Genomic DNA, 25,251 nt, shown 5'->3' with positions numbered 1-25,251 from the left:
AAAGACGAGGGCAACGAGGCAGAAACGACCAAAAAGAAACTCCAAACAGCTTCTCCTAATATTTCGGAAGCTCGGGGGTCGGTCTGCATCCTGGGAATCGGGAAGAAACGACCCCGACAGCTGACTGTAAGTATGTGACCGTGATTGTGGCCGTGGACGCAAACACACAAACCTCCTGTTCAAGTATTCATTTTATCAGTACAATAAAGACACTTAATTTTCCTCCATCACGAAGCCTCGCCGTCTCCATCTACGCAGCAGCACAACAACAACAGCTCCCTGCCGCCGGGGATGCATTTGTCACAAATGTTCAGTAAAGCTTCCCTCACACACTTTCTCACACTCGCTCGCTGCCTGCTGTGAGTGTTTCTCATCCGTCAGCTGAATATGAGTGCTGTGGCTTGAAGGGGGCACCTGAAGAGATTGTAAAAGCCTGAACGGGGGCTTTATGTTTGGCTTCCTGGCACCAGCTCTAACCGTTGGTGCCGTGCAGCCTCGATGGACGCTTTGATTTGATGTGACTTGATAGAAAAATAAATAAATATGGAACGAAGCTTTCTCTTGTGTGCAGAGACTTACAGACAAATTCACATCCTGTTGTTTTCTATGTTTCAGTATTTAAATTTGAGAGTATTCACTTATGTTCATCACCGGGTTTGCTCGTTTGTCTGCTTCCTCAGAAAACCAGCACGCGCCGTACCCCTGTACCTCTCCCACCCTCCTCATGGACCATCACAAACCAGATTACAATCAAATTAGCAGAATTAAAGGTATATTTTATATTCTGTGCTTGTTTTCCTCTCCTGACACCTACACTGGCACCTTCATTACAGAAATCCTGGTTCCATTTTCCACTTGGTAAAATGCCCGGATTTGTTGAAAACACACAAATCTATCACTCAACTTTGATTAGGGACACACTTCCCCACAGGACGCGCGTCTCTTTCCCAGGTTCTCTCTAAAACATATTGCTGAAACATTTGGTCAGTTCCAAGCCGCCTCTGGGGCTCAAAAACGGAGCCAACGCTGTGCCGCCAAAAACTGCAGTTCCTCTAATGGCCACTTGAGGCTGGCTCCAGCTGTGAGTCAGACCCCACAGACTCCAGTGTTAAAATGTCCAAATTTACAGGAGAAATAAACATGTTTTGGTTTTTGTAGCTAATTTCACCCTTCATAAAACATCACAGGTGGCAAAGCAGGATTTCAATCACCCAATTTAAACTTTATTAAGGCTTAAAGATGCCAGCATGACCACAGAGACTGGCAGGTGTGCTGACAAAGACGGCTGTAGCTGTTAGCTGTCTGCTAGCTAACTGGAGTCCCTGAACTGGACCGTTTGTGCTGTTGGCGCCTTTTTAATTAAATGATCTGACCAATAATGTGGCTGCTGTGCAGTAAATTTTAAAGCACGTCCACAAAGTCTAACCTCCACTTTTGGTGAAATTCTAGGATTTTAATCATCTGTTGCTTTGCAGTGATTAACAGGTGTGTGTGTACCTGTGTACTCCACCCTCCAAATATGGTCACTTCAAGCTTCAGAAAACCAACATGAAAGATCTGCAGGTCCAAAGTCTGCTCTGTCTGCAGGACATTATTGAGGACACTTTGCAACACAGCGACGGGCTCTGCAGGCTTCTGTGTGGTTGTTTGCTGGGGAGGTGGCAGCATGGAGAGGGCCAGCTCTGTCCTGGCCAGGCCCCTAGACTCCACAGAGGAGGTTGGTGAGAGGACGATGTTAGCCGAGCTAATGTCCTTTATGGACAACACCTCTTACCCCGACTGTGGAGGCCTGAGCCAGACCTCAGCAGCAGACTGTTAGAACCAGGGCGTAGGACAGCGGGCTATCGCGGTCCTTTATAAAATGAATACCTGCTAAAACACATGCATATATACCATCATCCCCACTGCATTTTACCTACATATAAAAATCTCGACGTCTCTTTTAGTGCATTTTACTGAACATGAGGAACCGGTTGTACATCATGCTAGTTACTCTCGTATTTTATTGGCTTTTTATTCATATTTATTTTTCTATTATTTTTTTCATTCTTCTAATAACTAAGCTTCAGAGAGCAGTTCATACAGGGTGGGAGGTCAAATTCATTTATTCATCTACAGTCAATTTTTCAAAACAAGTCACCTATTAAGTCATCTTTATACAGATATGTAAACTGACACATTTACAGGTGCAAAACTGATCAAACACCACGAGAAGTTAGTTAATCTCTTAGACTTTCAAAAATACTCTGACATCATAAAGGTGAATTAATTTAGGGATTTATGGTCGTATACTGAACTACAGATAACTTTGAGCTATGAAGCTTCATTCTGTGACGTTTGTTTATCAGGTCAGCCTGAAGAAGCTGCTGCTTCATGTTTCAGTAGCAGCTTCTGTGCTCACAGGGATGTGCAAACCCACACACCACGAACTGAAATCAGACGACATGAATAAAAGGGCTCGAGGCCAAAAACCAAATTAAACTGAAGATGATCATCTTTGATTCATTAAACGCATGAAGAGAAATCCATGACTGAGCCAAAAGCGCTGTCAGTGGTTTAATCCAACACCCTGCAGGGCAGCTCAAAGAGAACAATCCAAACTGTTGTCGGATCTGTCGATCACTCACTGACCGACTCTGTGAGCTGAAGAACTTCAGGAGAAAGTGGACTCGAAGGAGAACCTGAGCACATGCTTCAGAAATGCTGACTCTGAGCTGTACCGATAGAAAACAGGACTAACACAGCAGAGGTCAAAGGTTAAACTCCCACAGGGCCAATCCGAGCTTCAGATGTATGTGGCGGGTTTGCTGTGAGGCACTTTGGATAAAAGCATCTGCCAAACGGGATGATGTCACTGTGGGCGAGTGTGCTCAGGCTCACAAATGCCAAACTTTCACAAACTGAAAATAACAGCACTGTTTCAGGCACGATGCATTCTGGGAGGTTCCCCCTGTGGGACCCGAGAGTTTTTTCCACTCAGCCGTCTCCCGGTTCAGCTGAGAGCTGGATCGATTTGTTGATAAAGCCTTCAATAATTAACGTTCATGTGAAAGGTTTTAGATAATCAGATCAGTGCATGCACAAGAATCCCCGTGAGTCTGAAGCTCAGATACTCACAGTTACTGTGAGGCGTGGCCCAATAAAAGGCCACGCCTCACAGTTACCGTGGGGCGTGGCTTTTGTAGGATTTATTTGGATGTTCCTGAGGACTGATTAGCAGTTATCATGGCTTCCTGTCCAAATATTGTTACTTTCTCAAAAATGGCCAAAATGTTCAAACTGTGACTTTGAAATGAGTCCAGAAATGAATGTGTGACATCACGATAAAAATAAGTAAACAAATTTAATTTTCTTTTTGCTTTATTTTGTTGTCTTCTCAAATTTGTCCTATTTTCCAACCTGTAACCATTACGTCTGCATCATGTAAATATTGTCACTTTTTGCCCTCACAGAAAAGGTTTTATATTTATGTTGCCTCTGCGTTTACATGTAAACACACTGTGATCAGCACCATCCACAGTGAACAGGCTACAGACGCTCCAGCACAAAAACAACGGTCATAAACTGTCAGATGTTTCACAGCTGGCAGCTTTTCACAGGTTTGTGAATGTTCAGGAAATGTAGAGACGAAAATAATCAAATTTTTTTATGAAAGTCGCACAAAGAAAGTCAGAGTTTGAGCTCTTTCTGCTCTAATACTTGTTTACATGTCACAGTCAGTATTCCAGGAGTAATTACTCCTCCGATCACAGGACACATGGACACACACGCTGCACTTTAATGTGACGTCTACACCTGTCGTGAAAACACACACACTCGTGTTTATGTAACATGAAACCCTTTAGAGGAACGCCCGGGTGGGACTGATGGGCTCACAGCTATGACCTCATGTCTGTGGTTTCGTATAACGCTCACACGCCGTCCACGTACACAGCGAGACACGTGCCGGACGATCAGAGCGTGCAGGATGTAGCGTAGCTGCTCGCCTTTGTCAGACAGACAGGAGCAGACGCAGAGCCGGGAGATGTTAAACGACTGAAGTCTTCAGACAGTTTTCCTACATCTCCACCTTCTCCAGTCCAGGGCTGGTGTTGCGCCTCTTCCTGTGCTTCCTGTCTGCCTCTTACTGCTCCTCTGTGTGATCTTGGATCCTCTTCCTTTGAAGGGCAGCTCCTCATGTGGCTTCTCTTTTTTTACATCCTTCCTTTGTTCTCCTTTGACTTCACCGGAGCCTTTCCCTGTTTCTCTGAGAGTTTGGTCTGAGCGCGCTCCCTCAGTCTTTGTCTTGTTTCCAATTTATTTCCAGAGTTTGGATCCTTCGCAGCACGTTTGGACTTGTGGTTTAGCACCTTTGGACATCCTGCCTCGTACCCACAGCACCTTTTGTTTATTACAAGACTTCAGAAAATAAACTATTTGATTTTGTAACTGTTGTTCTGCCTCCTTCGGTGTCTGGATCATCGCCTCATTGCAAAACCAACAAAAGAAAAGCACCACAGGAAATTCACAGCAGGCTCCACATACACAGGATATATCTGACTGATCCTAACATCAGCAATCAGGCTAAGTGGTCACATGAAGCTGGTTATCAACTTAATAAATCCACCCGGTGCTTATTAATCTAACTAAGAGACAGAATATAACCAATTACTAAAATGGACAGGTCCACTTAGATAATCAGAAGTGTAATATTAGAAAAGCCGCACAGACACAATAATAAGCATAATAAGCACCGTTTGAATGTTCGCATTAAGTGCTTTGGTTACATGATTACAAATGCATACTCATATGTTTGGATGCACATGGAGTAAGTCTCTGTTAGCTGTGCAGCATAGGTCACTGTGCAGATGTGGCCCTTTAATGTGGGCGAACACCAAAAACACAGGGGTAACCCTGGAGGTACCTCTCCCCGCTGCACAGTGAAGACCTCTGCAGCAGCTGTGCAACAACAGCAAAACACACACGAGTACATCTGAGAAACATTTCATGGAAATGTGGCCAGCAGCCGTTCAGATACATCCGCCTCGATGGATCGACTTCCTTAGAGCTGCGAGCATGAGTGAAAATCCAGCATCAGTCAGGGTGTGAATCAAAGCCGTGGAAACGGAGGAGACTCATGAGTCAACAGGAGCAAAAGCTTTACCTCCACAATATCCTCAATAATTCAAAAAGCCCTTCAGGTGCGCAGCTACACCTGTGATGCTCACAGCCCCTGTCAGGCCATCACGGCCACATCCAACTGGAAGACGGGGCGGGAGAGCCATCAGCAGCCATCGGTAAATTTATCGCTTTGAGGCGTCATTTCCAGTAAAATGTTTGTTGTTGCTTGAAAAGGTTGATGTGGTGCTTTTAATCAGAAGATTTACAGATGAGAAAAATATGATGAGAGGAACAAGAACGAGCATCAAACTTCATATTTTCTTTTGACTGAAGCTTCAAACTCTATAAACATATTTTTAAGCTTCTGAGCTTTTATTAAACATTGTTTACAGATTGTATGAATAAGAAACAAGTTCAGCTGTTATGGTAAAAGCGCAGCTCTCAAACTTCAAAGCAACTTAAAATATAACAACATAAAAATGTGATTTTTTTTAGTGTTTCTATAATTAGTAAACACATCTTCTAACTTATAAAATATTTCCTGTGCAAAGTCTGAGAGGCCTCAGGTATATCCATCTATTCACTGCCTAAAGCTGCTCTCATTGGGATTATGACATATTTAGCTATTGCTGTAGTTATCATGTATATTCTAATGGCAGTGTTTTATGCTTCTGATGCATGCTGGTGTTCACATGACATTAAAACATATTTTTAAGGCACAGGTCATGACACAAAAGTCATCTTTTATGACATGATGAAACACATCGCGCTGAACTGAGATCAGATTTAATAAAGTATCTGCAGCCATGTATTTTTAGATGAAGTGATTATTGTGTTTATGTCAGAGTGAATTATTTTACACCAGATCTTATAAAGAATTAAACAAATGTTCGTAGAACCAAAGTGAAACAGGTCCAAAGCAGCTTAGAGGTCATTTGCATGAAAATTTAAATTTAATCCAAGTGCCCGCTTTAAAAAATAAAAACTGATGAAAGACTGAAGCTGCTCATGTCCACTCAATAAAAAGTTAATGCACAACCTGAAGGGAAAGGCTGAGAGTGTAAAGGGGTTCAGGGTGGCTGTTTAACAGGGTCCATGCAGCTCACTCTCATTTTAAACATGCACCCGAGTCACATGTTCAACTACACAAGCTGCTTCTCCTCCCGCCTCGATGAGCAAAGCTTTTCTCGTCCTGCAGCTACTTTCTTTTATGTTTTCCCCAAACAATGCACTTCTTAAAATGTGTTCCTCTGTCTTCAGACTGTAGATCAGGCCGGTGTGTGGGGCGGATCGCTGGGTTGGGCGGACGAACGGTCGGCTTTTCTGGTATTTTTATGTGATTTGATTTTTGCACTTTGGTTGGATCAATCGGAACAAAACATATGTTGCTAATCCAGTTTATAACGTAAGATCCAAAACTTCTAACAGCAAAGATGTGACTGCATCGTTTCAATGTGAAACTTTTCAGCATGCAACAAAGGCTCGATGTCAGCAGCGCCTGCTCAGCGCGTGCTCAGCGAGGATTGATGGACAGATGGATGAACAGATTTATCAACAGATCAATGGAGATTTTACGGATGGATGAAGCAGAAGGGAAGAGGAGGTCTGAGTGATGGACAACGGGACGTGGGAAGTACTTCTGCTTTGTTCAAACTGCTGTCAGCTTCCAAATCCTGGTCTTCTTCTGTTCAGACGCAGCGTAATCAGATAACAGGCTTACAGCCCTGCGCGTCATGCCTGTGTTTTCACTTTATTTTTTAAAAGTTCACAATAAAAAATCCAGACAAACAGCTCAGTGAGTTTACGATCGCGATGCACATTGCAGAGGTGCACCAGGATGATGCGCCCAGCTGCAGGCACAGAGCGTAATTAAGTTCACATCCTGGTGTGAAATGGTTTCCTCTTCCTGCGCTGCCACACTGATCAAGCGTAATCCTTCGGCGGCGCACCCGGGGAACTCACGGAGAGGCAAGATGCTCTCACTCGCAGCACGCACGGGTTCATTTATAATTAGAACGGCACTCACATTTTCATCCTGCTCAGCATCTCCAGCGCGCTGCAGGACTCTCATCTAAAGCTGCAGCCTAATGATGCAAGAAAACACAGTGCTGCGGTATTAACAGCGATCTAACAGCCTCTTGACTGCTGTATGTCTTACACAATGGCTTTCCATTAAAGTCCTGCTGCTGTTTTGGGTTGTTTATGTTTGTGATTACATCACGACACCAGCTTTACTGGATGCTGAAACAATTACTCGATTTAATCAATTAGCCACCTGACTGAGAATTAATCGGCCTCTAAACTGGGAATCGTGTCTGAAAAGCCTCTGTAATATTGTAGGTCCCTTCACCCCTTTGTATGCAACCTGATTTTAAAAACCTTCATTAAAAAGTCCATAAAATGCTAAAAAACTGAATATGAATGTGCAGCATTTTCACTCTCTGAGCCAATAATTTTAATCACAAGGCAGCTGCACAGGTCAGAGGCAACCTGTCGTCACACAGTCGTGGTCCGACTCAGACTGCAGTCACTCGCAGACACACTGGAAACGGTTTGCAGTTAATCTGAGTCTGTGCTGATGAACAGAACTCGTCTCTCTGCACAAAGACACTCGACTGAACGGGTTTCACAGCTGGATTCTGCTTAAGTTCCCATATAACTGCTGATTTGTGGTTTTCACTGATTGTCACAGTTAAAAATCATATTATCAAACTGACTTAATTGATGGCAGACAGACTGTCACAGTCATTTCGATCTGACTGAGATCACCAACCTTTTTTCCCCATGTGACCGTAGCATGAGACAAATCTTTGCCGTCTTGACTTTCAAGCTGCCTTCGTGCCATTTTGCAGCGTTAAATAAGGGAACAGCTCAGAGCTCTGGATTAGGGGCACCGTGCACGGTGCGAAATTACAAGTTAAAATAAAAATATGGAGCAAAAACAGATCAAAGTTCACATTTTCACATTTCATGAACATTTACAGAAACACAACAAAGAGGCTGAGATGTCAACAGCACGTCTCAGTTTTTGTGCATTGGTGAAACCACAATCGTCGCATTATAAACTGCAGTTTGCTTCCTGGAACTCGTATTTATGATCCAAGCAGTTAATCAAGATCTGAAAATATCTGGAACTTTCAGACGTCGTTGTGCCGTCTCTCTTGTGTCGTGAGACCGATGTGTCTGTGGACGTTAGCTCCCGCCTGGTGACGTTTCGCTGGATGGCAGCCATGTTTACACAATCGAATTAAAATTCAGATTAGACCTTCAAGGTGATCCGATCCTGACGAGCGTTTTTGTGCATCAAAGGTTTCAACAGATTAAATGATTCTGATATGTGCAGAATTGTCCATCTTCCCAGAAATAGTAGAAGTTGTGATTTCCGACTGTCAGGATTTCTCACACTTTCAGACACAGACCAGTTTTCTGTCACTCCCACCACGTCCACCGCTAAAGTAACTGACCTGCACAGTAAGGAGAAATTCACTCCAAACATGAGAAGAAGTGTTCACACAAATCCAATTAATGATTGACGAAACCACCTGGAAATTTTGAAAATCTTCTGACTGGCGTGTTTACATAAAGCAGTTTTATTCCCATCAGGCCTTTAATCCGGTTACATGCATCCATGTAAACATGGCTAACGTGTCAAGACACTGCTGCTGATGTATACCTGGAAATGTTTGGCAAAAGGGATTTATGTGTGAACACGTTGTGATCCTGCTGAAGAGAACATTAAGAAGCTCTGCCAGTCAATCACAACAGCGAGGACCGCTGACAGTCCTTCCTCTGCCAGTGACACAAAGTTAGGAGCTACATCAGACTTCCACTGTGCACAGAAGGAGCAGCCAGAGCGGAGCAGCACATCAGGCAGTCATGCATATTATGAATTTATATCACGGTGGTTTGAAAAGCACGTAAATTATTAAACAGGGCAGGTTGATTGAGTTCAGCTGAGCCAACCATCCACCGCATCTCTGCTTCCAAGTCCTTTAAACTGCTCCTCAAATGTAGTTTGTCCTCGGCTCGCTGCATCCCGACAGAACAATACCCTCATCAAATGCACAGTGACAACTCCTCTTATTTACAGCTGCAGCTCGCACCGAGCGAGCGGCAAAGTGTGGGTGAGGAAGACAATGGCTGAGGAGGAGGGAGATGGGAGAGAGAGGCAACACCGTGGATCGGGAAACTCTGCAGAATAACGTCGGCACTTCACTTCAGCGATGGCAAATCGGGACAAAGCTTATCGATAACAGGTGCGAATTCACACCCGCCCACACAGGGCTCGGGTAAGTACAGCACAGCAGGCTCATTTAGCCCATTTCTCAGGTGTAATGTAGTGTTTACAAGCCTCCAGGGACGGCCCTTTTCCCCCAGCGCTCCTCTCCTCCAGGGAGGGAAGAGAAAAACAAAAACCAGCCCAGAGAGGTTTGGAAACGTGCTTTTCACCGCTGCCATCACCATAACTCAGCCTGGACGTTCTCCTCATCGGTCATCTTCACATTATTTCTGCCACGTCACCACCACTGGTGTCATTATCCACATCATCAGTCACAGCCTTATAATCCCAGCAAAGATACTTTGTATCATGACTGTTACACTGCACCCCTCAGTGTCTTCAGCACCTACAAACATCTTTTGTTTAACAGTGACTCAGCTGATTGGCTGCTAACCTGACATTAGTTAACACTGGGTTAATCATCTGTTTATGAAGCAGCAGCACAACAACAGCAGCAGCTCCGGCCCACACAACAGTTGTCTGTTTCTTCTAGTCGCAAATCCTCGGATTGAAACACATTTGTAGGTTTTTAGGCTGCAGAAATTTGACCAATTGTGTAAACAGGCGAACAGACAAAGGAGCACGGACGAGCGAGGCAGCCTCCTTCTCCCTCCGCTCGCCCTCTTTCTCCGCCTGTCTGCACAGAGAAGCATCTGTGTTTTCACTCCTGAGCGTGCCCACAGCTGCAGGGCTGCGTGTTTGTGTCACCGCTGCAGCCTGAAGGTCGCGCGGCTGCTCGGCCACGAGGCGCTGAAGGGTTCGGAGTGACGGCTGAGTGTCGAGAGATCAATAACTTTCTTTTTCTTTGAATCGTGTAAGCAGGGCATCGTACCAACCACAAACACCGAGCCTCAAACCTAAAGGTCTTCATATTTTTGCGTGCCAAAGAGGACAATGAGGACATCTGAAGCCTGGCTATGAGTCACTGTAATCACTGCAGCGCTGATTTGAAACAAACAGTTTGCCCGTGACGTCTGTTTTGCTGTGAGTGCGAACGAGAAAATGAAGGAAAATTAAAGTTCAAATAAAGGGAGGAATTACCTCATGCAGTGCAAGTGAAATATCAACATTAACAGGTGACATATTAATAATCTCATGTGGAGAAACAATGAATTTAATGTGAGTAACTGACAGTGTGCAATATTTAAAATAGGCTGAATCCATTCATTTATTCACAATCTGCCACTTCATCATTATTAACTGGTAAATTAAGAAAATGAACTATAAGTGTCAGTGCACGCGCTAATTAGTCATCAGAATGAACTAACTGTAAATATGATACTAGTTTTCTACGTTATAGCTTACAGGGCTTAACGAGTGCCTCTGTAGTGGTTTTCACATCTGCATTAATTCATTTATTTGCATTTTTTAAAGATTTTTTAAAGAAGAACCCCTAAACAAAAACTCAAGTCTGTGTGTCATTAAGAGCTTTAATGTCTTTATAACGAAGACAAAGTTCATGCATGCAAAACAATCCATTTAAAAACTTTATTTATTTAATTCATCTATTAATTACTCTCTTTAAAGCCATCAGTGTGCAATGTTTCATGGTTATAAGTGAGCAAAACGAAGCTTTGCTCATTTTTGTTTTCACATCAGTGATGTCACAGGATTTCTCCTGCATGGAGAACTTTGATTTTTAAGGCTGGAGAAGCTAAATGTCATTCATTTATGTATAGATATCACTATTTATTTGAATGCAGTCATTTTAAGTTGCAAAGACGAACTAAATCTGTGTATTTCAGGGTGAGACCAAATGTTTTTAATATGGAGAACTTGGAAATTGTGATTCGGCGTAAACTTGCAATTTCTTTACAAAATTTTGCCTCAGTGTTTGGGTGGTTTGCTGACATTTATTAATTTCTCCCTCTGCTTTGTTTGCTTCTCTTGCACCCTGGGAGGGCGTTTAATGAGAATGAAATTAAAGTAAAGCCCTTTTGTTTTAGAATTAGCTTCAATTTTAACATTGTGTGTTCACTAATCATATATAAGCTTTGCTTTTCTTTGCGGGATTAGAAATACCAGCAAACACATTGTTTTCATCAAACAAGCTAATACAGACTCACGGCACAGCCTTCCTCCCAAACCTCCAAGTACTGAGACTGCAAACCTCATTACATCCCAGCAGGAGAACTCACGATTTCAAACTTTCCTGTGATGAGCAGCAGCAAGTGAAGCAGACACATGAATAAACGGCACCTGTGACGTGATCAAAAGCTTCCCAGAAAAACATGAAGGCCTGCACAGATGTGACCTCTGCAGCCTCAGCTGTCACACAAAGGCTTCAGCATGTTCAGGCAGAAACACGCATGCACACAACATCAGCAGTCAAACAACTTCCACAATCTTTGTGACGGCTGGAGCTTCAAGACCGAAGCTGTTAGGAGTCACCCAGTTCCACGTCCGCTGCCTCCCCACGTCTTCCCTGCAGGGGTTTCAGTGGTTTGAGCTTCGGTGGTTTTCTCAGCCCTGACTGCGTCCTCCAACTAAACACTCGTATCTGACAGTTGTTTCTAAAATAACCCTGTAATCCTGAAAGTAGCGACTGGTTTAGAGTTCAGGGTACATACGTGCACTCATTTACACCGCTGCAAAGCTGCTGCTCAAACAACATGTCTTTGTTAAGCCTCAAAATGTAAAAAAAACTTGGCAAACAATATAAACAATGTATTGTTTTTAACAGTAAGAAACAAATGACGTGATGAACTGCCAAAAACTGCAGTTCCTCCAACGACCAGCAGAGGCTGCAATAAATAGGCTCAAATAAACTTGTTTACACCCTGATATATATAAATAAATAAATACTTTCAGAACAACTGTAACATCTGCTGTTTTTCATCTGCTTAGATTGAATGAAGATTTAAACTTTGTATTATTTAAATTTTTTATTATTAGAGGCGTGGCCTCTCTGCCTATGCAGCTTGCTAACTAAGCTAGGTAGTATTAGCTGATAACTTAGAACTCCACTACTGTGAAACACATGTGGGCACTTCTGGCTCCAAGAAAACGATCATGGCCAAGCTAGAGAGCCACAGTCAAGGCTCAAAAATGCTGACTGCAAAACCAGTGAGTGCTGCTTCCATCTTTTACATACAGTCTGTGTTTGGTACATGTTCAGCACCAGCAGAATCACAGCGAACATTTAATGTTGACCAAAGGCAGCTAAAACTTAAACAGGGCAAACAGCAGTGATTTTTAACAACTGATAAAAGGTCATTGATGTTTTTTTTCCATGCAAAAACAATAAAAAGACCAGAATCCATTTTTATTGCATGAAGTCAATAACATTTAAAATTTAGCAGGCTTTTAAGTTTTCAGCGAGATGTCAGCAGACATCACCTTGAGCTGAACATTTTGTGGAAAGGCATCAAAAAGAAACTGAACAACTATTCTGAGAGCATTGATAATATTTTTGCAGCATGTGTTGAGTAAAAGCAGCTGGATCTGAAACAAACACCTTCCTGAGTAACTCTTATTCATTTTCGTTATTTTTTTTTTTCTTTATAAGAAAATGTTGGAAAATAAAAAGAGACAAATATCTGCAGGTGTCAGCGGGTCAGAGGAGACGTGTGTTTTTGTTCATCACACATCAGCGTCATTAGAATATTTGGGGTTTGTGGAGGCTTAAACAAAGACTTCACCTTCAGCTCTGCGACACGTCACGATGGTGTGTGTGTGTGTGTGGGGGGGGGGGTCACGGCTCATTGGTTATTTGTCTCAGTTGGAACCGCTGCAGCTCAGACGGGTCTGTGACTTCGCCGAGCCACAGCCGCGAGCTCATCTCTGCTGTTACAGCCGCGCGCGGCACAGTCACGGGCGCCTCTTTGTCTCTACCAAAGTGTCACTTCACGAAGACCACGCGCCGAAAACACCCACCCTCGTCACGCGTGACCCAAAAGCTCAGCCAGGTATCATCCTGCCTCTCAGCAAACATCGCAGGGCCGCACGTGCGCTCTCCACACTTGAACTTTCTGTGCGGCCCGAGACAAAGCCCTCGTGCACGAGCAGAACAGGTCTGAGCATCCGCGCGCACCTCTCCTCTCCTCCGACTCCCAGCCAGCTCCATGAATTATGGAGGGAGGCTATATTTGGAGTGTGGAGGCAGAGGGAAGGGGCTCGGTGTGCTGCTGGAGCTTTGTTCACTGTACGCGCTCATCATTTATTGACTGGTGCCACGCGCGCTCTCCTGCACGCGCACATTCACCCTCAGTTCTAATTAGAGGATGATGGGGGGGAATTAGCAGCTGTCAATCAGCTCCCCCAAAACGCGCGTGTCCCAGTGAGAGCCGAGAGTTTCTCACTTTTGCTTTATCATTTAGGACCTACTCCTCCTCCACCTCCTCCGCCCAGCCAGAGGAGGAGGAGAGCCAGATATCTGCGATCCACGCGTGACGAGACAAAAACTACCAGGAGTGTTCACGAGTAAAGGCAGCGGGCATCACCCACGGATGGGAACAAAAGACCCTCTCTGACTCCCGGGGGGTGTGGGGCTGTCACTCTAGAGTCAGGTTCAAGGCTGGGGAGGGAGATGATTTTTTTTCGGGGGGGCACGGACATGAAAAACATCCCGAGGAGCGCACGACTCTCCGCTCCAGCCCGCGCGCGTTAACGCGGAGGAGTGATGACGGCGTGGGTGTTTACCCCACTTTAACACACACACGCACGCACACCTCCTCACTCACCTCCACGATGAACGTCTTCTCCTCCCCGCACGCGGAAACGACCCAGAACAAAAGCGGGAAGTAGCAGGTCTTCCAGCAGAACCCCGGGAGCCCCGCTTTCCTCCTCCTGCGCCTCACTCCTCCACCTCCGCCTCCTCCTCCCGTCGCCATGGCTGTATCCCCGAATTCCCCCCCTCCTCCGCCTCCGCTTCCCGCCGGTGATGTCCAGACTCCTGCTCCGCTCGTTTACCGGAGGAAACGGTCCGTGCGCTCCTGCTTCATCCCGGCCACGCTCACTCGCGTCTCCGCTTCTCCGGGCTCCACGCACTGCTGCTGTGATCGCGCTGTGGGTTCGCTTCACTGAAGGGGCGAGCGGCTCACGCAGGTGCAGCGGGAACAGCTGAAGGAAGCCTGGCTGCAATAACGCGGGGATGCTGCTCCGGTCTGTCCGGTAACAGCAAGGAGGAGAAGGGGGAGGGACCGAGAGAGGGAGAGAGAGAGGATGAGAGAGATGGATGATGTGATGGATGTTGTTGCAGTACCTCTTTGCCCACACCAGGAGCGCTGCAGACGCAGAGGACTCATCTGTGCGTGTTTTATCGTCCCTCAGAGGTAAGGAGGGTCGAGATTTCAGAAACATAAACTTGAAAAGGCTGTTCAGAATTAATCTGTGCAGATTACAGGAACGGGTAAACATAGAGACGCAGCAGTTCTATGTTTGGATTTCAGAATCAGAAAGCTGGTTTGGACGTTGGGGTTGAAGTGGGCTCGTTTCTAACGGAAAAAAGTAATAAACAAGTCATGGAAACTTTACATTTCCACACATTACACAGAGATGATGCTTGTGTACCTGAGAGGTGAGGTTAATGGATGAGGGGCCACATTGTGCTTAAAGTCAGAGTCGTGAAGGTCGCCTGGAAACATTTTTAAGGACATCCAAAGCTCTTCTTTGGATGTTTCTGTCAGGATCCCACACTGCTTCAGTAATGCTGAGGTCTGGAGGCCCATCCATGACTGATACTGTGTGTGTTTTTATATCCACGTATGCTTTTACTGCACTGCCAGTGTTTGGGATCATTGTCCTGCTGAAAATCAGAGTTTACAGATAGCGGATCAGACTCTGATGGTACTTTTCATCATTCATCAGTTTATCAAAGATCTCCAAAACCACTGACTGACATGCAGCTGGAACCATGACAGAGCCTCCGCCGGGCCTCACAGATGGCTGCAGACTCAGTGTTGGACCTCCTCCTGACCTCCTCATACATACGGACCATGATGTGGAGCTATCGCTCCATCAGACCTGTATAGTTTTCATACCTCAATTTTCCTTTATTAAGAATGGCTTCCTGACAGCTGCCTGTCACTGAGACATTTCTGACGAGGCTCCAGTAAACACAAGATGATCAGCTGAACGTGCAGATCATCTCTCAGGTCCTGTGTCAGGGCTTTTCTCGATTTTTTCCTGTTTCTTAAGAACATGAATTTCAGATGCTGTTCATCTACTCTGACACTTCTTCTCTTGTCTTCCACTTCTTCAGTTTCTTCACGTGTTTAAGGACACACTGCACACCCTGCACAGATGTGGTTTCAGGCTAAAAGTTCTTTGGGAGTCACTTTGTTGGTGCAAAAATACTATTTTCCATCAAACTGTTATCTTTGACATTTTTCATAGATTCAAATAAAGAAATAGAAGAGAATGATGTGACAGGCTGCTGGTAAGAAAGAGCCTAAAGATCGAATTTAACATTGATTAGGTTTTAGGTTTTGATTAGGTTCATGTGTAGATGCAACACTGGCTCTTCCAGTGAGTTAGGTGTTTTGTGCTTGAATGACTCATAGGTCAGAGTTCAGAAACAAAAAAAATTACGCTCTTAAATGAGCAAGAAAAGATGCGAAAGCCTGGAGAACTGTTGCTTAAGATGATTTAAAAAAAAGAAAAGACAGTCTGGCTCTTTGGAAGCAACATCTAAAGACATGCGGTGTGGTGGTTTGAGACCTGTGGCACATTACTGGTGCCACCAAATGAAATGCAAACTGTGTGTTGCATTACCACATGAATATGAATGCATGAATATGTTTTTATGCTTGGTCCTAATTAGCTGCCGAGTCTGTTTCACACTGCTGTGGCTGTTAATAGAAAGAAAATCAGCCAGGCTGTTTCCACTCAGAATATTCAGTCAGTAAAATGAATTCCACTTTGATCTGATTTCAGCCTGATTTCCATGCTCACCTCTGGGACGGCGTCTGAGTTGAACTCGCCGAGTATCTTGTGCTGTTTGAACGTGTCAACATTTCGGAGCTCAAGTGTGCAGACGTTGGTTCTGTGATGAAAGTCAGACAGAAGTAAGTGAGGCAGCGTTCAGAGTGCTGTTCAATTATTGTTTATTTGTTCAATCATCACTCATTCAGGTGAGAAGAAACTTTATGTCATACATAATTGAAATTGAAATAAAAAACTGTGTAATGTGTTTTGAGATGTGAAGAGTCAGATTTGCTCTCCTGTGCTGGTGGACCTGAAGTGCTGTGAAAACAATCAGAACAACTACATCGTGCCTCTATTCTCCTCCCAGCTCCTCACCACAGACTGTATATAAAGATGGACACAGCCACGGTGATGTCACAGCTTTGTGAAGTCCCGTCTTGGAGTTTTGAAACTGCATGTGATGAGCGAGGTGTGAATCTCACTTGACTGTATCAACTGTCATATAGAACCAACTTGTCACTCACGACTGAGCGCTGCTCCTGTTTGGCTCTGACGGCGGTCCTAATTTAAAAAGTCTAATCAAAACTAAACAGTTAGACATGAAGTCATCACTGAGCTCAGAGATCAAAGCAGGAGGCCGACTTTCTCACAGGGCTCTATACAATCAGACTTCTTGTTGCAAGCACAGCAGTCGCCCCCTGCTGGTCACCAGAAAGAATGCACCTCCGCATCAGCCTCAAGTTTCAGGCAGTCTGTTCATCTAAATCAGGGGTGGGGAACTTCAGGCCTCGAGCGCTGGTGTCCTGCAGGTATCTCCTCCTGGGTCAGCACACCTGAATCAAATGATTAGTTCATTACCAGGCCTCTGGAGAACTTCAGGACATGTTGAGGAGTCATTTAGCCGTTTAAATGAGCTGTGTGGGACAAAGACATAAAACCTGCAGGACAGCGGTCCCTGAGGCTTGGAGTTCCCCAACCCTGATCTAAATGATCTAAATCAGCTGAACCAGTTTTAAAACTCTAAGTCGATCATTTCTTCTGCTGTTGTTTCAGTGTCGAAGCCGCCTCCATCACGCTGAGGGGTGCCAGCCGTCCAGCTCCACCACCATCGACTTCACTGTGTGGTCTGATCACCAAAAGCTTCTTCATCATATGCACCATCAAATAAATCACTTAATGTATCTTTATGCCTTTCAAACGAGTCCTTACTGATTGAAATTTGCCCACAGAGGACTCGTCTCCATTTAAAGAAGCTGATTATAAAACTGAAGACAGCCGTGGTCCTAATTAAAGATGACAGTCTGCTTTAAATATCATTACAAATATCACAGAGGGATATTAATCATTTGATGCAGGAAACTTTGGAAGATGTTTGTTTAAAAGAAAAGTGACTGCTTTCCCGTTTCTGTGTTTGATCCTCTGGGAAACATTTCCAGGTTTATTTGTGGATGAAACTTTTCTGAGGAAAGTGGGCATCTTTTCAGTGAGACGGAAGGCTATAGTAACACTTTGAGTCACATCTGTTTATCTGCAAATTACTTACCATTTTATTGCTTCGCAGTTTTCCACGCTGTGCCCGAACAGCTCCTGATTAGCAGATTACTGGATTATCGCTGTGGTAATAATGGGACGGATGGCTGAGCCGGATCGAAGCTGCGACGGGGTGACCTTTAATGTGACCGATGGCCTCTTGAACCACCCGGCCGCCCTGCTGTTATTTATTTATTATTGCTCGCATCCACAGAGTGCTAAATCTGAAGCAAATCTCCTTGACTACAGCTGCGCTGTGCGTCACTTGGGATCATTTGACAGCCTCGCTCGGACACCAGCAACGGCGGGTTTGAGCAATTTCCGTAAATCCACACGTGCTGCACGTGCACGCAGATATGCTAGCGCGTGCACGTGTGTCAAACACACAAGCAGAGCAGAAATTACAGCGCCCCGCTCGCCCCGTAATTTCCTTTTACTTTAAATGGACTGTGGCTGCAGAGGCAGGAAATCAATGTAATGACAGTCCTGTCCAGCCGGGCTCTCTGTTCAAACCATATAATTGAATCTATAGAGTTTCAGACTCTGCTGACGTCACCGCGGAGACATTTTCCTCCACCTGCTCCACAGGAGCTTAAATTATGAACGAGCTCATAGGTTATACGTGTGTGTTCAAAAATATACACCTGACTGCCTCTGTAGTTCTCGGCTTTGCTGTCGTGTATTTCTTTATCCCTTTATAACATTTCAAGTTGTTTCACAGTATTTTATTTTGTGTCTCCTTCAGTTTCTGAACACTTTTTTTTTGCTTTTACTGCCATTTCATTTGTTGTTCTGATGTCTGACTCCCAAAACCGCCCAAAGTGACCAGACAGAAAATGCAAAAGGTGCAAAACTATCACAAAAAGACTCTAAACAACCCACAAACAACCACACAGTTAGTGGGAGAAACACAATTACAGCAAGAAGACAAACAAGCACCAAAGTCAGCGACTCCACAAGCAGAAAAAGACACAAGAAAGAAAAAGACACCAACGAGATTCAAAACTACCACAAAACGAAAGCGTGAAAGAGACAAAAGGTACAGACACACAAAGGAGAGGAGAAATCAGTCCGACGGGCCTCAAAAACACAGACAGCTCAGCAGCTAAGAGGTAAAAGATGTAAATGAGACAAAACAGCAGCAAAAGAAGGAAGAAAAATGCAGAAAAAGTCACAAAAACAACAGAAAGAGATGCAAAATGTCAGCAGAGAAAAAAAACAACATCAGTGTGAGAAATACCAAAACACAAATAGAACGTCAAAGAAACTGAAGATGACCCGAAAAAGAAAAAAAATGAACTCTGAAAAAGAAAGAAAAGACAGGAAATGACCTCAGACAGACACGGGCGTCACCACCTCCTGTCCCAGCATCCTCCTCTGTGCTCCTTCACTACATCCATGAACCTCCTCTGAGCTCTTCCTCGTTTCCTCCTGCCTGGCAGCTTCATCATCATCATCATCCTTTATCATCCTTATCCACCCTCCCTCCTCTGCACTGACAACAAGAAAAATGTATTAAATGATATGAAAAAAAGCCAGATGTGCAAAAAGACAGCAGACACAAAACGACAACAACAAAATGCTTTAAAGCATTTAAATTTCTGCTGTGAAGTCAAACATTTTAACATGAGAGTCTGTGGGGACTGACTCACTCTGGGAGGCAGCCTCGTGTGGTCATTAGAGGAACTGCAGTTTGTGATGCGCTGACTTCAGGTGCCTAAATCTAAACATAAACAGACTCATTTGCATCATCCTCACTATCGTGGGTTTCTGCAGCCTTTAACGTGTCTGTGTTCAGGATCTTACTGTCCCATAGTCCTTACCCACAATCCTCTGTGCTCACTGGCAGGCGGCGTGTGATAAACACCATCTGAGAAGAAGAGCCAGTTGCCAACAACATTATTCGGATTATTATCCATTCTCTGGCTTGTCATCACATGCTCGCTCCTGCCCCTCTTCTTCACCTCAGCTGTCCACCTTCGCATCACTTGGTTGCATCATCTGTCAGCTCCATAAATCAGTCTGCCGCAGTCATCCTCGCTCTGGTTTCCTGCCTTTGTTAGAAGGAACTTGTCCTTTCTCTGCTCTCACTGACTTTTCACACTCATGCTCTCTCTTCACTCTCCATCGTCTCCTGTTGTCTTGCGGCCGTTTCACGCCTCTCCCTCCTTCCTGTTCATCTCTAACAGTTTCTCGTTTGTGGGTCTGACCCATGTTCCTGCAGCAGGCGTGTTCCCTGCTCTGGTCCAGGACCATGACTCCTTTTGTTCCGCAGCCTTTTAAAGTTAACAGACTTTCATTAGCGCTCCGTGTGTGACAACACTAACGAGTATCCAGCGAACGCTCGCCACGCTCCACTTATTATGCAGCTGACATTTCAGCAGGACTATAGCCAGCGTTTTATTGCCCTCCTTAGATCACTGGTGTCAGTTTCAGCCTGAGGTGTTTACACTTGGACCACACCATGAAGCATCAAGCTCTGATGTTCATCAACAACTCAGTGGTGAGTAGCTTCAAACTGCGAGCCCACCACGGATTTTGTACCTCAGGCATCTAAAGACCTTCATACTGACCCCTTAAACCCCAGGTGACTTTTCTGGAGCTCCTTCTGACAGGTGGCTTCATCGTGTGATACAGCATGGACTATAAGGCCATGAACAGAGATCGGCACATCACTGAGTCTAATCTGCCCCGCTGACAGGAGGTGTGCACCCGGCGCTGCCTCAGGAAGGCCCCGAGAGCTTGAAAGGATACAGCAGCTGTTCCCCCGATGCCCTCTGGCAGGATTCAGGATCTGCAGATCACAGCAGAAGACTGCAAACGGTGCGACCACTGAACAAATAAAAAGTAGAGACGAGCAATAGAAACACCTGGGCTTTTGTTTTATACTATGCACCTGTTTTCTGTGGGAATGATTTTAGATCATTTACAGTATGTTTTCAGACACACATCAAAGTGACGCGTAACACATCCAGTCACATGACACGATGAGTCGCTTGCCGTCCCCGTCCACTCAGACACGAGAGCCTGAGCAGTGAGAACAGGAAGCTGCTGTCGTCGGTCCTCCTGAGGCCTGTGCTGCAGCTCGGTGAGCTCACCTCAGGGTTAACTCTGCCTTTGTTACTCAAGAAGAACAGCCATACAGACCGGTATTAAAAAAAAGGACGTTTCTAAGCTTGGTGTGTTTATGTACGTCTAAATCCAGTTTCATTTGTTGCAGGGTGACGGTCGGACTATTACAGCCACCGTATTTCTGTTCCCAGTGTCGGCATCATAAAGTCAGGGATGTGACCGCTCAAGTGTGAATTTAATTAGCTCAGTGAGAAAACGAGTGTGCGAGTCTGAGTCACCACTAGAGTCTGTTTTTCTTCTCATTCTACCCAAGAGGTTTTGTTTATGCCGCTTTCGTCTAATCGATAAGGAGACGGTGGAAAGCAATTCTGAAACACAAACTTTCCCTGGAGAGAAAATCCAACGTGGATGCAGAGGCAACACCCGGGAAGTACCTCAAACCAACATCGGAGACGCGTCCACGATTTTGGAAGCATTTTGTAATTGTGACTCAACATCGACCACAAAACCAAAACATGATGACGGTGACTGAGCCATGAACTGTTTGCAGGTACAAAATCTTCGACATGACAGCTGGGACAGGCTTCAGCCCCCCTCCCTCGACCTGACTTGGACAAGCAGATGGACAAACGGATATAAAACAGTTGGCTGCTGCTCGGATTTATCAAACCTCGGCCTGTTCAGTATGATATGTTCACTGTAAACAACAACTGTCCAATCATATTGCAGCAGTATTCACTCCACCTACAGGACTGATCAAATGTCAGGTAACAATCCAGGTTATTATCCATAAATATGTGTGCACTCCACAGTGGGAAACATGACCCTGAGCAAGCACTTTGGTGACAGTGGGAAGGAAAAACTCCCTTTTAACAGGAAGAAACCTCCAGCAGAACCAGGCTCAGGGAGGGGCGGGGCCATCTGCTGTGATTGGTTGGGGTGAGAGAAGGAAGACAGGATAAAGACATGCTGTGGAAGAGAGACAGAGATTAATAACAGATATGATTCGATGCATAAAGATCAAAAACCTGAAGTAGACTCCGTGTGTTACATGTTTTATTAGCTTCCTCTGTGCCTATAAAGGCTCTGCTGTTGAATGTCGTGACGTGCACAGTAAATGATTGTCACAGAGGCCATGACGTGAAGTGATGGAATGACTGTTGGTATTTTGGGTGACATGGTTAAATGGATTTGTGTGTGGATGATAGCCTGGAGAGATGAGGACACGCCCACAGCTGTTCCACACCATGTTTGTGGAGGATGTTATGGCTTTAACAGCACTGAGTCAGCTTGTTGGCAGCAGGCACCCACTCAGGAAAACCAGCAACCTGGACTTCATGCAGGAGAGACCGCCTCCGTGATGTTTGACTCTAAATCACAAATCATTCCCACAGAATCTGGTAAAATTAAGAAGTTTGGAACCTGTAAATGTTTTACTGTCGTTTAAGTAAAGTTGAAGTCCATCATGTTGTATATGTAATATGAACAGACTGAAGGTTAAAGAACAGGCCAAATCACTGCAGACACACTGATGATGGGACGCACAAGCCAGGTGAGTAGAACCAAGTCTGGCCAGTAAGAGCTTCACTGCAAAGCTCTGAACTACTTCCATCCATCTTCTTCTGCTTATCCGGGGCCGGATCATGGGGGCAGCAGCCTAAGCAGAGAAGCCCAGCCCTCCCTCTCCCCGGCCACCTCCTCCAGCTTGTCCGGGGGAACACCAGGCGTTCCCAGGCCAACCGAGAGGCTCTACTCTAAGCCCCTCCCAGATGGCCGTACTTCTCACCCCATCTCTAAAGGAGAGGCCAGCCGCCCACCATCGGTCACAGCCACAGCTCGTGACCATAGATGAGGGTAGGAACGGTGGTCTCAGTCAGAATCTCATCTCTGCTTCTCGCAGATGATGTGGTTCTGTTGGCTTCATCAGGTGATGGCCTCCAGCTCACACTGGAACGGTTCACAGCCGAGTGTGAACAGGTGGGAATGAGAACCAGCACCTCCAAATCTGAGGCCACGGTCCTCAGCTGGAAAAGGGTGGAGTGCCCACTCCGGGTCGGGGACGAGTTCCTGCCCCAAGTGGAGGAGTTTAAGTACTTATACCTATTTATTAAAAAACAAATCAATAAACTTATTTGTATAGCTACACATTCAGCAAAGAACATTATGTCCCTCTCCCAGTATTTATTCTCACCTGAACACCTGTCAAAAATTCATTGAACAGACCAACACCTGGCTGAATAACCTGTTTCAGTGTTTTTTCTTCTTCTTAAAAATGCTGCTCGTAAAGGGAATAAAATGCTAACTGCAAGAAGAAGTTTTTGATGCACGCTTGATAATTTAGGGAAGGAAATACCAAAAAAGTTGATTCGGTTTAATAAATGCAACATCTTTGCTCATCCAGGTGACTTCTTCAGGCCGAGTCAAATGTAAAAAGAAGTAATGGTGATTTCACCTGTTCTCATGCAGCAGGAGAGCTGGAAGACCTGCAAACATGACAAAGGTTCCTCGCCTGTGTTACTTTTCCCTGTTCTTATACAGGAAATGGTTGTAATGCTGGATTTGCTCTGAGCAGGCAGACACCTTCACCTCTGCCTTCAGTGTGAGCTGATGTTCACAGAGGGGTGTGTGCAGTCGTGTAGTGTGGAAGCGTGAAATAAACACACCTGTCAGACAAATGAAAAACAGTTTCCTCTTTTTACAAGCTTTGGAGTCTGAAGTTAGCGCAGAGGGCAGACGGGAGCTGCTTCCAGCTGAGCGCTGACCTACTGAACTCATTCTTCAGTTTGGAGGGAAAAGACGTGTCGGGAATAAGTGCAGCTTTCCAGAGACAAACATCTGCACGCCGCACTCATACAGGGAGATTAACTGGTTCGATATTTGCAGTTGTTTTGCACATTATTGAAATTTGGGCAAAAGAAAAAAAGTACTGCCAAAACTTCATTTCCATTTTATAACCATTTGTTTTTAATGCAGTTAAAATGTAGTCAGCTGGTGATCGTAGCGGAGCAGGGACAGAGGAAAGGAGCCGGTGGAGACCAAAAACGGAGCTAAAAGAGAGAACACTGGATTTGCATCCACCATCGGTCTGAACTCTGAAGCAGGAGATAACTTCAGGTTTGACTCTGGAGTTGCTGTTGAATTCATCTCTGTTTCTAATCCTGCAGACGTAACTTATTCTCAGAAGCAACCCTGAGACGAGAGAAACTCCGGGTTTCTCTCCCTCCCCAGCAAACACTGTGATGTTGAATAACTGAAACAGAGCAGCTGTAAATCTTTTTCGGGCATGAAAAATGAAAGTTGATCAACCATCACAGACGTTACTACGACACTGGGTCGAGTCAGTTCAATGTTGCCTAGACAACACTGCTCGACTTTTGTTTGCATTCAAGAATCTTTTCTACCGTCTCTATATCGATTACAAATACAAAGACTCTCTCTTTGTGCTCTTTACTTCTGACCTCAGCCAGCTTACTGACCAACACATGTTCAAAAACATAGTTTGTGCTAATTCAGAGTCACCCAGGAACGTCTGGCTGCGACTGTGCTGCAGTTTAAACTTTGATTTAGTCACCTGTTGAGGCGTGGCCTACGACAGCGGTCAGTATGATGAGCTGTACCCTGAAGAAAGAATCCTTTAATCCATCGCAGACAAATACAGCACAGTGTCTGAGTCTATGGCTGCAGTTTACAAGGAAGCTGTCAGGATGTGGATTCTTCGGCTTCACGTCGACTTTATGCCTTTTGTGAAGGATCCAATTACAGATGGAACACAAACATTAAAATCTGAACACGAAACTGGAGCATCTAAAGCACCAATAACAAATATTCTGTATGACATATCCTCTGACGAGACACCGTGAGGCAGCAGCGCCATTTTCCAAACCGAACGTCTTGAAACAACATTCACGGTGCAGGTTTAAACAGACACGTGAGCCATGACAAAAACCGGACACAGAGCTACTCACTGCGTCAGTTCACTTCGAGATCAATCGGACCACTTTGAAAAATCTGCAAATCTGAGCGTTCGGTCATGGAAAGTAGTAAGTAAGTAAAATTTATTTGTATGGCACTTTTTAAGACTGGAATCTATTACAAAGTGCTTTACAGGGAATTTAAACACATCAGACAGAACAACACATTACACAAGAACCCAAACGCCCGTCTGAAGAGATGAGTTTTCATTGGTTTTTTAAAAGAAGCCAGAGTCAATGGAGTGTGTGTGTGTGTGTGTGCGCATGTGTGCGCATGTGTGCGCGTGCGCGTGTGTGTGCGCGTGTGTGTGTGTGCGCATGTGTGCGCGTGTGTGTGTGTGTGTGCGAGTGTGTGTGTGTGCGAGGGGGGGGGGGTCAACTGGTCCACAGTTTTGGTGCTACGGTTTCGAAAGCATGATCCCCTTTTGTTTT

The 25,251-nt window shown here is 45.0% G+C and overlaps 1 protein-coding gene and 1 long non-coding RNA gene across 2 annotated transcripts in view; one reads left to right on the top strand and one right to left on the bottom strand.

Moving 5' to 3' along the window:
* Positions 1 to 14,244, bottom strand: part of mmp24 (matrix metallopeptidase 24) — a 68,048-nt gene extending 53,804 nt beyond the window's left edge. Inside the window, exon 1 of the mRNA XM_005469748.4 lies at positions 14,062 to 14,244. Coding sequence (XP_005469805.1) covers positions 14,062 to 14,211 — 150 coding nt within the window. The 5' untranslated portion in view covers positions 14,212 to 14,244. The remainder of the gene's footprint in view (positions 1 to 14,061) is intronic.
* Positions 14,245 to 14,479: 235 nt separating this feature from the next.
* LOC102077215 (uncharacterized) lies at positions 14,480 to 17,433 on the top strand. Its single transcript, XR_269272.4, has 3 exons — positions 14,480 to 14,652; positions 16,256 to 16,386; positions 17,300 to 17,433. It is a non-coding gene; the product is annotated as an uncharacterized LOC102077215 (long non-coding RNA).
* Positions 17,434 to 25,251: the final 7,818 nt, after the last annotated feature.

The sequence above is a fragment of the Oreochromis niloticus genome, linkage group LG5, assembly GCF_001858045.2.
Source record: "Oreochromis niloticus isolate F11D_XX linkage group LG5, O_niloticus_UMD_NMBU, whole genome shotgun sequence".
In the NCBI taxonomy this organism is placed as follows: Eukaryota; Metazoa; Chordata; class Actinopteri; order Cichliformes; family Cichlidae; genus Oreochromis; species Oreochromis niloticus.
The sequence above is the reverse complement of the archived record's forward strand: the minus strand, read 5'-3'. Positions and strand labels throughout refer to the sequence as shown.